Source organism: Monodelphis domestica, chromosome 1 (genome assembly GCF_027887165.1).
Source record: "Monodelphis domestica isolate mMonDom1 chromosome 1, mMonDom1.pri, whole genome shotgun sequence".
Classification (NCBI taxonomy): Eukaryota; Metazoa; Chordata; class Mammalia; order Didelphimorphia; family Didelphidae; genus Monodelphis; species Monodelphis domestica.
The window spans coordinates 664662035-664678854 of NC_077227.1; the positions used below are offsets into that span (position 1 = coordinate 664662035).

The 16820-nt window shown below is 40.1% G+C and overlaps 1 protein-coding gene across 4 annotated transcripts in view; it reads right to left on the reverse strand.

Moving 5' to 3' along the window:
- Positions 1 to 16820, reverse strand: part of DYNC2LI1 (dynein cytoplasmic 2 light intermediate chain 1) — a 107726-nt gene that overhangs the window by 19998 nt on the left and 70908 nt on the right. For 3 of the 4 annotated variants that reach the window (XR_008917410.1, XM_056822449.1, XM_056822503.1), the window contains exon 13: positions 3587 to 3685. Coding sequence is in view for 3 of the 4 variants with exons in the window: in XM_056822449.1 (XP_056678427.1) it covers positions 3587 to 3685 (99 nt within the window). In the remaining variant the exon portion in view is untranslated. Of the gene's footprint in view, positions 1 to 3586; positions 3686 to 16425; positions 16759 to 16820 lie in introns of those variants that run through there. The other variant, XM_007476886.3, reaches the window with a different exon arrangement.

Here is a 16820-nt window from a genome sequence, read left to right on the forward strand (position 1 = left end):
ATAATGAGTGATGATAAGATAATACTGCTTGGTGTGATTCTTTCCCATAGCAACTGCCTCGTCAGTGAGCTTCCCCCTGGACCAACCCTGCTGCCCTTGCTCCACCAGAAGCATTTTCTTCATTAGCCATCTCTGAGTGCCTGCTGCCTCTGTCTCCCCTTGACCATGCAGTGCCTTGAGGTCTCTTCCCCTTGTGGGTCCCATGCCCTGAAATCCACAGTCTTGTCCTCCAAATAGATTATGGCTTTAAAAGTTTATTTGGGTTGTGATATTTTAGGGATGCTAGCTTAAAATAGCATTTCTGGGAGCAGGATGCTGTAGTTCACACCTCTTGTGAGGCACCCTGGGGAACAGGTACACTATCACATTCAAGGGAGTTCATGTCTCATTCTTGAAATTACTGGTGCATGGGGCAGCTGGGTGGCTCAGTGGATGGAGAGCCAGGTCAAGAGATGGGAGGTCCTAGGTTCAAATCTGGCCTCAGATACTTCCTAGCTATGTGACCCTGGGCAAGTCATTTAACCCCCATTGACTAGCCCTTACCACTCTTCTGCCTTGGAACCAATACATAGTAGTGATTCTAAGGAATAAGGTATGGGTTAAAAAAAAAAAAGAAATTACTGGTGCCAAGGATAGCCTGAGGCCAGCAAACTTTTCTTCTTTTTTCTTAATATTATGATAACTGTATTTCAATAAAACTGGGTTTCTTTGTAATCCCAGGTATTTTATGCATTGAAAAATATTATGAAAAAGGGTACGTAGACATACTTCACTGGACTGTGGCCAAAAAGGTGCATGACCAAAAAAGGCTAAGAATCCGTGCTTTCAGATAAAAATGGTGGAACAGTGGTTGATGGCCGTTGTAGAGTGTTTCTTCGTTAGGGAGCTTCCTGTCTTTCTGCCTCTGCCCCTATCTCTGGTTCAGACCAAAGACCCTCGATTTGCAAACCAGAAGATTATGAGTCTGGGAAGGGCATAAACAGCAGCAGAACTGAGATACACTTGAATCCTCAAACAAACCCATCTATCATCTTCTTGGATGATGTGTGCTCTGGCCCAGCTTGTTCATGTCTCTTGGTCCATCCCATCTGGACAGCCAAGTAGGAGCCCAAACACAGCCCTCCCCAGTCTGAGCTCCTATTTACTCCCTGTCTAATGGTCCTGAGTCAGAGGAGGAAGGAAAGAAGGTTCTTGAGTCTTGAGTAAGGAGACCTGCGAATTTCACAAATGCAAATAAGAAGTGATTTTTCACGTTCATGAGCAAATATGACTTTGTCTTTGCTGAACATGAATATTTACTCCTTTCCCCTTGAAAGCCCCTGAGCCCCCTTCTGCTAGTTAAGGGAAATGCCTACTTCATAGTTAGGGAAATTCAAGGGATGGCTTCCTTAGAAAGAGAAATCCAGCAATACCATTGCTGGGTCTGTTTCCCGAGGAGATCAGGGAAAAACGAAAAGAAACTACTTTCCAAAATATTTTTAGCAGCTCTCTTTGTGGTGGCAAAGCACTGAAAGTTGAGGGCAGTCCATCAATTGGGGAATGGCCGAACAAATTGTGGCATACGATTATGATGGAATACTCCTGAACCATAAGAAATGATGAGCAGGTAATTTTTTAAAAAGACTTAAATGAAACGAACAGCAAAATGAGTAGAACCAAGAGAACATCACACACAATTACAGATTTAATACTTGAGGAATAAATTATGAATGTTTCCTCCGGAGAATGAATTTTAAAAATGGAAACATGAAAGACATAATCTATATGTAAAAAAAGAAAATGAGATAACACGAAAAAATAAAAAGAAGGCAATGTTTACTCTTGCTTATTTTCTTTCTGCTTCCCCTATGCATCTGATTTATTCAGACTTTAAGCAAAAGCGTTTACCTAGACTTTAACCTGAAGCATTGTTTAATTTTTCTTCTGTAAGGAGTTTATTTTGCAAAGGATGGATTATATTCAGAACTGTATTCATTGAATTTTATTTTCAATACCATTTCTTCTTTCTCATTAGAATGCAAATTATTTTAGGGTAGAGATTATATTTTTCCTTTTCTTTATAGTAGGCATTAATCCATGTCTGCTGAATTAGTAAAATTCAATTTCAAATCAAAATTTTCATTAGAAGGAAAAAAGAAAGAGAAATCCAATCAAATCTAGGATAAGTTTAATACAATAGTAATAATAATAATAATAATAATAACAAATATTATGTAATGCTTTAAGTTTTACATAGCCATTCTCATTAATAGTGATCCAAGACAATCCCAGAGACTCTTGACAGAAAATGCCATCTACTTTCAGAAAAAGAACTGAAGTCTAACTGCAGACCAAAATGTACTTTATTTCACTTTCTTTCTTCTTTTTTTCTTTTATTTTGTTTGAGATCTTTTCCACAAAATTACTTCTATGGGAAAATGTTTTATATGATTGCACATATAAAATCTATATCAGATTGCTCGCCATTTCAAGGGAGGAAAGATTTAGAACTCAAAAAAAAATTTTTTTTTTTAAAAACCCTTACCTTCCGTCTTGGAGTCAATACTGTCAATACTGTGTATTGGCTCCAAGGCAGAAGAGTGGTAAGGGCTAGGCAATGGGGGTCAAGTGACTTGCCCAGGGTCACACAGCTGGGAAGTGGCTGAAGTCAGATTTGAACCTAGGACCTCCCGTCTCTAGGACTGGTTCTCAATCCACTGTGCTACCCAGCTGCCCCCTCAAAAAAAATTTTTAATGAATGTTAAATAGCTTTTTTACAAGTTAACTGGGGAAAAAGAAATATTATAAAAATCTGCATTGCCATTATATTTAATCATTTGTTAATATTATAATATTGCGGCAACAAGGTGGCACAATGGAGAATGCACCAAGCCTAGAGTCAAGAAGTCCTGCGTTCAAATCTGGCCTCAGACACTAGCTGTATGACTCTGGCCAAGTCACAAAATCTTGTTTGCCTCGGTCTCCTCATCTGTAAAATGAGCTAGAGAAGGAAATGGCAAACCACTCCAGTATCTTTGACAAGAAAAACTCAAATGGAGTCACAAAGATATAGACAGGATTGAAACAACTGAATATACAGCACTTTAAAGTTGGCAAAGTGCTTTAAGTGTTATCTCATTTACTATTACAAATGGCTAGTATTTATAAAGCACTATAACATTCACAAAGTAAATTACACAGGTTATTTCACTTGATAATAATAATAATATCAATAGTATTTTAATGTTTACAAAGTACATTATGTTTATCACAAAAATCTTGGCAGGTAGCTGCTATTATTATCCTCATTTTTCAGGTAAGAAACTGAGGCTGAGAGATCAAGTGTCCTGCCATGGCTAGTAAGTATCTGTGGCATAATTTGAAATCAAGTGTTCCTGATTCCAATTCCCAGTCTCTGCCAAGTGCATCACCTAAGAATGGCTCTCAGGAAGCAGGCTGTTTCCCCATCCTTGGAGCAAAGGACCAACCCTGGAGGGCTACACTCATTTCTTTTCTTTTTCTTTTGTTGAATTTCCAACTGGAGAACACCCAGACCATCGGACTTGGTCCCAAAATATCACGCAAAAGTATTTACTTGTACTCTTACCTGGTAGTTGAGGTCTCTGATCTCCAGGGTGTTGGACTGGCCACTGTATGTGAAATATAGACTGTTGTCGCTTTCCGAGAGGAACACACTGTCCTGGATCTGTCGGGAATGAATTACAGTTTAGGGGACCTTTCTGAGCTAGTGAGGGTACAAGAGGGAAGGAGGAAATATTTGCTAAAACACCCAGTAAGGCTGTGTGGTTCCCCATCAAGAATCGAAGAGATTGATGGGTACAAGTGGCAGCCGAAGGCTTTCTGCCTATTATTAACTTCATTATTGAGGAGGTCTTATTTCAATTAGCTTCCAAGGGAGCCTAATCTTAGCCCTCTTCCTGGAAGGTAGGGTAGCCCACTCTCTAAATGATACTTGTTCTGACAGGTAAATAGTCAGGATGTGGCCACTAGCAGCAATATAGAAGAGTTGAATGGCAGAGGTAAGAGCTCTGGGTTTGAAACCAGATGAATTGGATTCAGATTTTAGGACTACCATTTTATATGAGGAACAGTTGGCTGGCAGCGTGGATAGAGCATGGATCGTGGAATCATGAGTTCAAATCCAGCCTCATACACTTACTAGCAGTATCACCCTGGGCATGTCACTTCACCCTATTTGCCTCAGTTTCCTGATTTAGAAAATGAGCTGGAGAAGGAAATAGCAAACCATCTGGATATCTTTGTCCCCCCCAAAAACCTTAAATGGGATCACAGAGAGTTGAACATGACTGAACAACTCTTGATGTCCAGTACCAGTCTTCTCCTCTCTCTGGGTTCTGATTCTATCAATTTTTAAAATGAAAGGGCTGGATTCTGGAAAGCAACTTGGATACCGCCAAAGCCACTAATCTACTCCTGCAAAATCCCTACTAGATTTGTAGAGATCAAAGAAAAGGGAGGAAAACCCAGATGTACAAAAATATTTCTAGCAGGTCTTTTTGTCTTTGTCATCTTCCTATCCCTACTCCCACCCCCACTCCACTGTCCTAAACCTACTACTGCAGCTCCCGAACAGGGCTGCCTTCCCTCCCTTCCAAAGTGATCCACAGACCAAAAGGGCTTACCTCTTTTCCAATGACAACTGCTAGAACCAGAAATGAAAGGGGTGACCATCAACCAGAGAATGGCTGAACAAATGACAGCATATGAATGTAACAGAATCGTTATTGTTAGGGAGCTGCCTGGCAGAGTGGACAGAACCACCCTCAGGAAGACCCAAGTTCAACTTTTAGCTGCACCATCCTGGGCAAATCACTCTCTGAGTCAGTTTCATCCTCTCTAAAAATGGGGATAATAAGAGCATGTGCACTGCAGGATTCTGTGAGGATCAAATGAAAGAGCTTATGTGTAAAGGACTTGGCAAAACCATCAAGTGCTAAATAAATAAATAAAATAAAATATTATTATTATTACCCTTACTTTCCATCTTAGAATCAGTACTAAGTATTGGTTCCAAGGCAGAGAGCAGTAAGGACTAGGCAACTGGGGTTAAGTGATTTAGCCAGGGTCACACAGCAAGGAAGTGTCTGAGGCTAGATCTGAACCCAGGCCCCTCCTTCTCTAGGTCTGGCCTTCTATCCACTGAGCCACCTAGCTCCTCCTTGGCTATTATTAGAATTATTACTAAAAAATGATTAATGGGATAGTTTCAGAGAAACCTGGAAAGACCTCTGTGAACTGATGCAGAAGGAAGGGAGCAGAATCAAGAAAACAATTTATAAAATAACAATAACATTGTATAGAAAAACTTGAGAACCTTAAAAGACTTGAGAACTCTGATCAGTGTAATTACCAACTATGATTATCTCTTTTTTTGTTTATTTATTTATTTTTTATCTGAAAATGTTTATTTAATTAATTAATTTAGAATATTTTTCCATGGTTACATGATTCATTTTCTTTCTCTTCCCTCCTCCGACCCCCCTTCTGTAGCCAACGAGCAATTCTACTGGTTTTTACATGTGCCATTGATCAGGACCTAGGAAATGTTTATTTATTTATTTTAGGTTTTTAAGCTTGAGAAAATTTTATTTAATCAGTTAATTTAGAATATTTTTCCATGGTTGCATGATCCACATTCTCCCCCTCCCTTTCTCCCACCCCCATTCCATAGCCAATGAGCAATTCCACTGGGTTTTACATGTGTCCTTAATCAGGACCTCGGAAATATTTATCTTAAGCTCAGAATAAAAAATTAAAACACATTTAAATAGTCTAAAATAAAACGAGGGGGCTAGATTTCAAAAACTCTAAATCCTATGACCCTGGAAAGTGTCAGCTGCTTTTTTGTACTCAAAAGATAATTCTCAGATGGGAGAAACACTCGAGCAGGTTCTCTTCTGAGGACTTAGCAAGGAGCTGGCAACAGTTACCTAGAGATGGCTCTTTCTTTTCCCTGATTTGGGATTAAGGATGAGGAGAGCTTAAAAATCGGTATGTAAAAGGAAAACATTTGAGCAGTTTTGCTTCAATACGTAGTGTTTGTAAAGACATTGCCCTGTGAGAAATATCATTTTATCCTGTCCCATAAAGAGGAAAGGCATTAAGATTAGGCGTGCCATCTTGCAGAAGATAGAACTTTAATTGAAACTTGAAGGAAGCCAGGGAAGCTAGGAGGCAGAGATGAGGAGAAGGTTGGGAACAAGGATGTGTCAAGAGAGAGGTGTCAACCCATTCCAAGCAGGAAGAAGGGCCATCTCATCATATAGTGGTTCCCTTACTTCTTCTTGCAAGTAAATAGGAGTCAAGGAGATAAGACAAGGTGGAAAGGGATTTAAGAATTGAGCTGGTTCCCCAGGGGATCAAGATTAGAAAAGGAAGGGTGCATGAAGAGTGCAGGGATGATGGCTTAGGAAAGTACTGAGGAGTAGAAGAATTTGAAGCTACAGGAAGGACAAAGAATATGATTGGCGTTGGTAAAGTCATAAAGAAAGATGGAATAATAAAAGATTATTCTCAGAAAAGGGAATTTTGAAGTTCTATCAGATGCCTTCTCTCTTGATACCAAGCTGAGATGATTTGCACTGAGACAATTGTAGCTGTAATTGGAAAAGAGATAAGAGATTGTTGTCTGTGGATCACTTTGGAAAGGAGGCAAGGCAGGTCTAGATGGGGATTGCAGTAGCAGATTTAAGACAGTATGAGGGCTCTGGCATGGGGTAAGGGTGGGGAGGAATATAGAAAGGTAAGAGGGAAGATGGCAAAGAAACAAAATATTTCAAATTTTTTCTTCCTGGCACTGAATCCAGATGAGGAAGGAACTTCTCTTTTTCCTCCTTCTTGCCCAATATGGTACCCAACACCCAGGGCCCATAGCCCAGGCTAGTACTAGTAGTAGTCTCTCCATAACCGAGGATGACGATTGCCTTTGTGCGCTTTCATCTGTGATGTAGATGAGTGTGCGCAAAGACACTTGTGCGTGAAGGAGATTGAAGTGGAAAAGTCGATGCACAGAGACAGTCCCACTCTCTCGGTGTTGGAAGCCTGGGTCCAGTGGCTAGTACTATTAGCATTAGACTCCAGATGCATTGTATGTTATATGAATTTTTGTTAGCTGGCCTGGGAATCTAGCCATTATTCCCCAGTTTCAATGGGAAAATCAGGGTCAGTTCCTAAACAACCAATTAGGATTGACCTTTTTTTAGGATGCATAAGTGGGGAATTGCCTCTATTCCAATTTGCAGTGCTTGCCTTGGGTTCATTCCTGAGGTTTTGACAAATTATCTGTATTCCCAAAATACTAAAATATCTATTCAACTGACATCTTAATCAGCATGGCTGTCAGAATAGCTCTTGAATTACTGACATGTGACACTAGAGACAAGCAAAAGTAAATTTATTTGCAGGTAGCAAGATCCATATTATGCTATTGTGCTGTGATTCTTAACTTCACATCATATCCCCAAGCCTGGGGGCAGGAATGATACTCAAAAAAATATGAGTAGCTGTTTTTCACATTAGTCGTTAGGTAAGTAACAAATATTTGTGAAGGACTTACTATGTGCTGGACATTGTTCAAAGCACTGAGGACGCAAATAGAAGCAAAAGAAAAGATCATTTTCGCCGCAGAGAAGTTATATTCTAATAGGAGAAGACCACATATAAAAAGCCCAGGAGAAGGGGGACCCTGGTGCATGATGTAAAGTCTTTATAGTCATAAGCACAGTCAAGAAGGAAATGAATCACAGGCAGCTGGAGCTCATCTCTCAAATGGGGGTCCTGGAAGGAACTCACCATTGGGAGAAGGGGACCAGAATGAACAAAGGGATGCTCCAGGCTGAGAAAGCCCCAGGCACTGGGGGATGTACCAGGGTGAGGTTATTAAAGCAGTTGCTAGAGCATTGGTCTTCAAACTTTTTTGATCTTGTGTCCCTACCAGTTAAATATTTTTGAGTACACAACCTCAATATATGAATATCTATTTATAAACTGTATGTGTTTGTGTGTTTTTAAGCTGTTTATTCCAACACTTGGTTTCAATGACTGTTATAGCTGAAAAGGACACTTCACAAACACAGGCAAGTGAAAAAAAAAAGAACTGGTGGCTGAGCTTACTAAACCACGATTCTCATTTTTTCAATCCCATCCACCAATAATGCAAAGGCTTTTATTGAAATTTGTATAGTAAATTTCTAAATTTCCTGATGTCAATTATTCATTCAAATTGATCCAAAGAAGCTTTTATATTTTTTTTATCAGCTGGTCAGAGTCTACTAAGATATTTCATATGGAACATTTTTTAAAATTTTGTATTTTTTTTACATATACAGATGTGAGTGCTTATAAATAACACATATTATTTTCAGCAACAAAATAACATTCCAAAGGAAACTTTCTAAACATATATTTTCAAAATGCTCTCTCCATAGTATATTTTCCCCTAAAAGTTGTTACTGTCTTTATTGTGGTTCAGTCATTATTCAGTCATGTCTTCTCTGTGACCCCACTTAGGGTTCTTAGCAAAGATATTGGACTGGTTTGTTGTTTTCCTGTCCAGGTCATTTGGTACCCAGATTGCCCACTTTCTACCTCTTGCTCTGAGAATGATAATCAACTCAATATTACCATTGCGTCTAGAATGGACCCATCAGTGGGCTGCTATGTTATCCCACTTGCTATCTTTGTGACTTCCTGGATCAGATGTCTCCTCCCAGGCTATCACTTCCATGTATGTGTTGTCTTCCCTGTTAACAATGTAGGCTCTTTAGCCGGAGGGACTGTTTAGCTTTTGCATTTTTATGCATCCAATTTAATTCAGTGCTTGGAATAGTAAGTACTTAATAAAATGCTATTTATTCATTCATCTATTCATATCTAAGATACATAGGGAACTAACAGAAATATAGGAAACTAAAAGAAATTCCTTAATGGATAAGTGGTCAAAGGCTGTGAAAAGCTCTCAATGAAAACTATTAAAAATCATGTGGCAGATTGCTCCAAATATTTAATAATAAAAGATTCAAATCAAAACAACTATGAGGTTTTAGAAACTAGCAAAGATGACAAAAGATGGGAATAGTCAATATAGGAGAAGCAGGAAGAAAGGCATACTAATAAACTGTTGGAAAAGTTATGAATGGATCTAAATCTGTGTTGGCGAAGACAAGGCACACATGCCACTGGTGGTATGGAGGAGGCTGCTCCTTTCCCTCTCTCCACAGTGCCCTGGGGATAATTTTCACATGCCCTGCCCTTCTGCCCACTAGCCCAATGCAAGTACTCCTTCCCTCCAACATCTGGGGAAATGTAGGGGGCCCATAGGCAACTTGAAGGTGCAGTTTGGTCTCTAAAAGGTTCACCAGGGCTGATTTAAACCATTCTGGAAATTCAGCTGCTAGGTGGCATAGTAGATAGAACATAGGATCTGGAGTAAAGAAGTCTCATTTTCCTAAGTTCAAATCAGGACTCAGACAGTTACTATCTGGGTGACCCTGGGCAAGTCACTTCACCCAAACTGTTTGCTTTAGTTTCCCCATCTATAAAATGTTGGAAAACAAAATGATAAATTACTCCAGCATGTTCATCAAGAAAATACCAAATGGAGTCACAAAGAATCAGCTACAACTGAACAACAAATTCTGGAAAACAACTTGGAAATATGTTAAGACAGTGGATAAAATGTCTTTCAAAATATTCATAGCTGCACTTTTTGTAGTAGCAAAGAACTGGAAACAAAGGAGATGCCATCAGTTGGAGTATGGTTAAACAGATCTGTTAAATGGAAATGATGCTATAACATTTATCTCACAGGATAGTTGTGAGGATCAAATAAGAATATTTGTAAAGAGTTCTGCAACTTTTAGAGGGCTATTAAATGTGTCTGTTATTATTTAAATGACTTTTTGATAGAATTTGTTTTTACCTAGATTTCCCTCTGTATTCTTAAACTTTTTATACTTTTTTTAAACCCTTACCTTTGGTCTTAGAATAGATAGGTAGAAAAGTGATGAGGGCTAGGCAACTGGGGTGAAGTGACTTGCTCAGGCTCACACAGCTAGAAAGTATCTAAGGGCAGATTGGAAACCAGGTCCTCCTGATTCCAAGTTCCTCCTGAGTCCTGATACTGGCTTTCTATCTACTGAAGTCACCTAAATGCCCCAACACCTTTTTTTTTAAATAAAAGAAAAAATAGGAGATGAATGTCAGTAAAATTGATCAATACATGAAAAAGATCTGATAGTATATGCAGTGTTCCATGCCTGTGAACCCTTTCTCCCCTCGCTGCAAAAGAGTTAGGTGAGGAATCTCTTCATATCTCTTCGTTACGGCTTTACAGCATTTGCCTCAGTTGTCTTGTGGTGATGGTTCTTTATTTTGTTGGCCTCGTTATGCACATTGTCTTCATGGCTCTCAGCTTACTTCACTCTTCATCCTTTCATGTAGGTCTTCTGACGCTTCTCTGTAATCATCATTCTCGTAAGCCAGTAACATTCCATTCCATTCATGTACCACAGTTTGTCTAGCCATCTCTCAATCGATGGGCATTTGCTTCTGTTTCCATACCAAGCAAGGGAATGGCTAAACAGATCTGTAAATGGAGATGATAACAGTCCCAACCTCACAAGGCTGGTGTGAGAATCAAATGACACAATCTATCATAAGCCACCATTAAATGTTAGCAATTATTATCATTTTTATGATTGTGATGACAGAATATAATATAATGTAAGAAATTCTAAATGGGAGGAATCCAGAGAGGCAGTTCATTTTTATAAACTAATACAAAGTCAATAGAGCCCAGAAAACAATCAATGCAATGACTTTGTTGTTGTTCGGTTATTTCAGCTGTGTCTGACTCCTTGTGAGCCCATTTGGGATTTTCTCAGGAAAGATATTGGAGTGGTCTGCCATTTTCTCCTCCAGCTCATTTTTCAGATGAGAAAACTAAGACAAATAGGATTAAGGGGCTTGCTCAGGGTCACTCAGCTAATTAGTGTCTGAATCCAGATTTGAACTCAAGTCTTCCTGACTCCAGGTCCAGCACACTATCCACTGTACCACCTAGCTGCCTGATGCAATAACTACAACAATGTTCATGGGAGGAACATCAACATTTAAAATGAATACACTAGAAATATAATGGCCAACTTTGCCCCGAGGAAGAATTACACAGCGATCTCCCTCCTTTCCTTGTGGCGGTGGGGAACTATGGAAAGGGATCACTGCCCATTTTGTTGATCCTGATCAATGTGTTGGCTAGTTTTTCTAAATTGTTCTTTTTTTTTCTGCTTTATTATAAAATATGGCTCTCTAGTGAGAGAAGAGAGAGGAATATATTAGCAAATAAAGGTGATGTGGAAATGAAAGGTGATTGATGGATCTTTTTAAATGTCTCCTTTCCCTTGAATGGATTGAATATGGTATTTCCTTTTTCCTTTTACAATATTTTGTAGGTGGCATACTGCAGAAAACCACCTGTCATTGCAGAGAAGGTCAACACATTTAAGACTCTTGTCTTTGGAAAAGAAAAATGGATGGCATCTTTTTAAAACCCTTTTCCAGGAGATAACCGGTGAACCTGTGTGTGGAGAAATTATTGGCAATTGTCTACTTGAGGGCAAGGGGTAAAGGTTTTTGGAGGGTTTCTGTTTATTTGTTTTGGCATCCCTTCACAAGCAGATCCTTCATGGTGAAATATTTGCATTGTTTTTCCAAGTAAAGACTAGAACGTAGTCAATGTTTTTTGTAGTTAATCTCAGTCTTTTCTTATAATCATCTATATTTGCCAGAATATATTTTTCCAGTTCCTCCTTCCTTCTCTAGTCATCCTTTATAACAAAGAATAGAAAAGATAAGGAGGAAAGAGCAGTCCAGTGGAGGCAGATAGGTGGCTCAATGGATTGAAAGCCAAGCCTAGAGATGAGATACCCAGGGTTTAAAATCTGGCCTCAGACATTTCCTAGCTATGTGGCCCTGGGCAAGTAACTTAACCCCCATTGCATAGATGGCGAACCTTTTAGAGACAGGGTGCCCAAACTGCAACCTTCACACTGCATGTGAGCCCTCCCTCCAGTCTGCCCCAGACAGGAGAGGGAGGAAGCATTTCCATTGGACTGCTGGGTAGAGGAACAGGTGATGTGAGAAATGTCCTCAGGCATGTGTGGAGAGGAGGAAGAGAGCATTCCCTCTGACACGCATGCCATGGTTTTGCCAACATGGCCTAGACCTTACTGCTCTTTGACTTTGGAACCAATATACAGTATCGATTTTAAGATAAACATTTTTTTAAAAAAGCAATTTAACAAAATTAACCAAATACATGGAAAAAAGCATGATATGTACTGTATTCCACCCTCACCGTCCTCCACTTCTAAAAAAATCAGGGCAGCAGGACAGGTGCCTTCTCTTGTCTTTTCTTTTGAACCAAGCTTGTTTATGAAAATTTCATAGCATTCATGATCCATGGTCTTAATGTTATTGTATTTTTTAATTTCCATTGGGTTAGGTTTTTTAAATGTGAATCTGTGATTTCATTGACATAGGAAACTGTATCTACTAGAGCATATCTCTTCCTGTTTTGAAACTTAGAATCTCAGAGAGTTCCTCAGGGAACTGAAAGGTTAGGGGACTTGACCAAGGTCATATATTCAGTATGTATAAGAAGGAGGATTTGAGTCCATGTCTCAATAGCTCCAAGAACAGCTGCCTATCCAATATGCTATGCCAACTCTCTCACATCTTTTTTTTCAGACTCATATCATTTTCCTTCAACAGTCAGCTTCAACCATCAGTCTTGTTTTATGAAATTGGAAATTCAGCAAAATTTTAAAATATTGAAACAAAGCAGGTGAATCTCTTGAAAACACAAATGAATGTGTGATTTCATAGATTTGGAAGTTCTTTTCCACCAATCAATTGATTAATCTACTATCAAGCATTTATTTAGCACCTACTATGTGCCAGGTACTATGCTAGGTCCTGGGGATATGAAGACCAAAGTAAAACCATCCCTGCCTTTAAGAAGCTTCCATTTGTTCAGGGAGATAATCCAGAACCAAAATAAATGCAAGAAATTTGGGTTGGGGGAAACCTAGCAGATGGGGACATCAGAAAAGACTTCATTTAGAAGGTAATGCTTGAGCAGAGTCTGGAAGGAGAGAAGAGCCAGGAGGAGGATGAGAGTTCTAAAACTGGGTGGAGGGACAATCAGCCCTCTGAGAAGGCAAGTGCCATAATGGAAAAATGGCAAGGAGGTTGGTTATTGGGCAAGAAAGCTTGAAAGGTAGGTTGGGGCTACCCTGGGAATGGCTTTAATTGCCAAACAGTTGGATTTATATTTGATCCTGGACATCGTGGGGAGCCACTGGCATTTATTGAAGAGGGCAGTGACACAGTCAGATGGGTATTTTAGGAAAATCATTTTGGCAGCCTTGGGGACAAAGAATTGGAGAGGGCAAAGGAGGCAATTCTCCTTTGACTATGTAAGAAATGGTGAAATAGGGGAATGGCTATGTGAGTAGAGGGAAGGGGACAGATGCAAGGGATATTGGGGAGGGAGAAACAATAATATCTGGAGAGTACTTGGAATGAGAGGTGTGGAGGCTACAACCCATGTAGAAAGAGGGAAGTATGGGGGGAGTGTGGATCGGAGACAGGAAAGAAGGATCGGCCACATAGACTCTAAGCCACCCATGCCAGGTCATGCAAAGTCTCAGCTCAAATGAAAGGAGTTCAGGGTTGAGGAATTTACTGACCAGTGTCCTCCAGCCCCAAGCCTAGGCCAGGAAATGTTGGGGAAGAGAGGGGATCTTCCCACAATACATATAGAAATATACAACAAATCTATTACAGAACATGTAAAACACACACATGTACAAATATAGCACACATTAACGCACATAACACAAATATATAACATAACATAAACATTAACACATAATGGAAAAACATACAACACAAATATAGCACACAAACATATATAAACATATAACAATATGAAATACACATAAACATATTTATAAAAACATATATGTATATATATAAATGCACACACACATATATAAAATAAATATCTTGGGTGAGCATCATGATACCAGCCAGGCAGAATAGAGTGGAAGACAACTTTCAGAACATTGGGAGAAGGAAGAAAGTAAGATGTTGAACAATAAAAGGTGAAGGAGGTGGAAGGGTTGTGTTAGAGAGAGATGTCACCCTTCTTTTTAAGTTCTAGTAGGTCATGTCCCCCATGGGTCATCCCTTTGCCCCTTGAAGATACACAGCCCTCATCTCGGAGACCACTGCCCCAGAGCATCCAAACAGGAAAGCTCCAGCTCTATTCATTGTTAGATCTTGAATGGGCCTTAGAGTTCTCCCAGTAGCACCCCCTCATTTTATAAGTGAAGAAACTGAGGTGTAGAGTTATTGACTTGCTTAGGGCAAGTGTGACAGTCACAATTTGAGTCTAGGTCCTCTGACTCCAGATCAAGCATTGTTTCAGCTCTTCTGCTCTCCAAACTCCTCATTTTTACAGGTGAGGAACCATATAGGTTGGGTGAATTGCCAAAGATCCTATACATTGTGGAAGAGTTGGAAGTCAAAGCCCCATGTGTTCTGATTTTTAGTCTGGTGTTCTTCCCACTGGCACCACTGAACCTCAGTCAAGGAATAGAGAAAAGGAGGCTAGAAATGACAGTGCCCAGCCCAGGAGCCCAGATGCTGATATTAGACAAACCTCCTTGCCCTGAAGACAATGGGTTTGTACTATGAGTGCCTCTAAAGGCGGGAGGTCTCCAAAGCCTCATCGTCTTTGTTTTAAGATTTAATATGTGGCGATAGCCACAAGTCACCGAACTGTGTTTGCTTCAGTTTCTTCGTCTATAAAATGAACTGGAGAAGGAAATGGTAGACATTCCAAAAGAGGTCATGACTGAAAAGTGGCTGAGCAACAATGAAATAACCATGGGTTCAGGTGTTTCAAAGGAAGTTACAGAAGGGGAAGAGGCAACCTAGAGCTATGGAAAGGGTAGTGAAACTTCCCATAGTTAAGAGAACATGAGTTCAAATCCCACTTCTGATACGTACTACCTATGTAACCTTGGGCAAATCACTTAACCTCTGTTGGTTTCAATTTCTTTATCTATAAAATGGGAACAAAAATAGCATGTACCTGCCAGGGTTGTTGTGAAGATAAAATGAGATAACAATTGTTACATGCTTTGTCAACCTTAAAACACTAGGTAAATGCTGTTGTTCAGTTGTATTTGACTCTTTTTGACTTCATTTGGGGTTGTCTTGGCAAGGATACTGGTTTGCACTGGTTTGCCATTTCCTTCTCCAGCTCATTTTACAGATGAGGAAACTGAGGCAAATAGGATTAAGTGACTTGCCCAGTTCACTCAGCTAGTTAGTGTCTGAGGCCAGATTTGAACTCATGAAAATGAGTCCTCCCGATTCCTAGCCTAGTGCTCTATCTATTATGCCACTTAGCTGTTTTCTCTATAAATGCTAGTTATTATTATCATCATCAGCTAGGTTGGGTCCTTTGGTTCTATAGTGTCTGAGGTCAGATTTGAACTCATGAAAATGAGTCCTCCTGATTTCTAGCCTAGTATTGTATCTATTATGCCACTTGGCTGTTCTCTCTATAAATGCTAGTTATTATTATCATCATCAGCTAGGTTGGGTCTTTGGTTCTATACCCCTCCTTCCCTCTCTAAGCGCTATAGGTAGTGGTAGTCCAAGTCCCTCTAACTCCTTTTCTTGTTCACATTTAGTCTTCACACTCAAATAAAAAAGGCATAAGATCAAGCCTTTGTGTACATTCCAGAAAAAAAGTGACACAATTTGGGTGGATAATTGCTTTTCTGTTTCCTCTCTTACCCCTTTTCAAAGACAAGCCCAAGTTCTGAACTTTCTTTTTCTCCTTGATTTGCCAGTAGTCTGTGGGAGATACAGGGAAAGCCATTTTGTTCCTCTTAATCCATAGTCTTACCCTCCAGGATATTTCCCAGTCTGATAATCACTTTTGCTTATAAATTGTCATAAAACCAAACCAAGGGACATTTGGGTGGAGGATTCTCTAGTCAGCTCTCGCTCCTCTGACTACTAACACTAACACAAAACAGTTATCACCCACACACTCCTAGTTCCCTGCTTGGTGCAGGTCCAGAACATGAGGCATGACCTGCATGTCATCAGCCCACTCCTTAAACTAACTCCAGATTCCACCCATTCTTTCCTATGCTGCCTCTGGGGATAGTTGAGCTGTCATGGCAAGCTGCTCTCCTAGAGGGGATTCAAGGACAGCATAGTCGGTCCAGCTGGTACGGCCAACTGTTCTGTAGATACAGCCTGGCCAGACTCTCTGAGACTCCAAGTAGGCAGATGGCTATTCAAGCCTTGACTCACCGAGACATCCCCCTTCATCTTACTCTCTGGGTGGAGGTTTTCAGGCATGGTGCCCAGTAGGCAGGGGGGCGCTCACTTCTCCTTCCTCCCGTCCTCTGATTCTCAGAAGGAATGGCTGCCCTTCAGCATGGATGTCTCCCTTTTGTCTTGCTGGAATCCGACTGCCCCTGGTTTTGCCTCCTTCTACCCTGTGCTATCCAAATGTTTCAGGGGGCAGAGTACTGGCACACGCAGGCATTTTATTTCAAGGTAGAGATAAGGAAAATCCCTGGCTAAAGGTACATCTGATAAAGAAAACTGTGGCCAAACCTATGACCCCCCCCACTTTAGCCTAGTTGGTGAGACTGATCGAGAGCAAGCAGGTTGCCCCTGGCTTCCTCCACATTGACATTTTG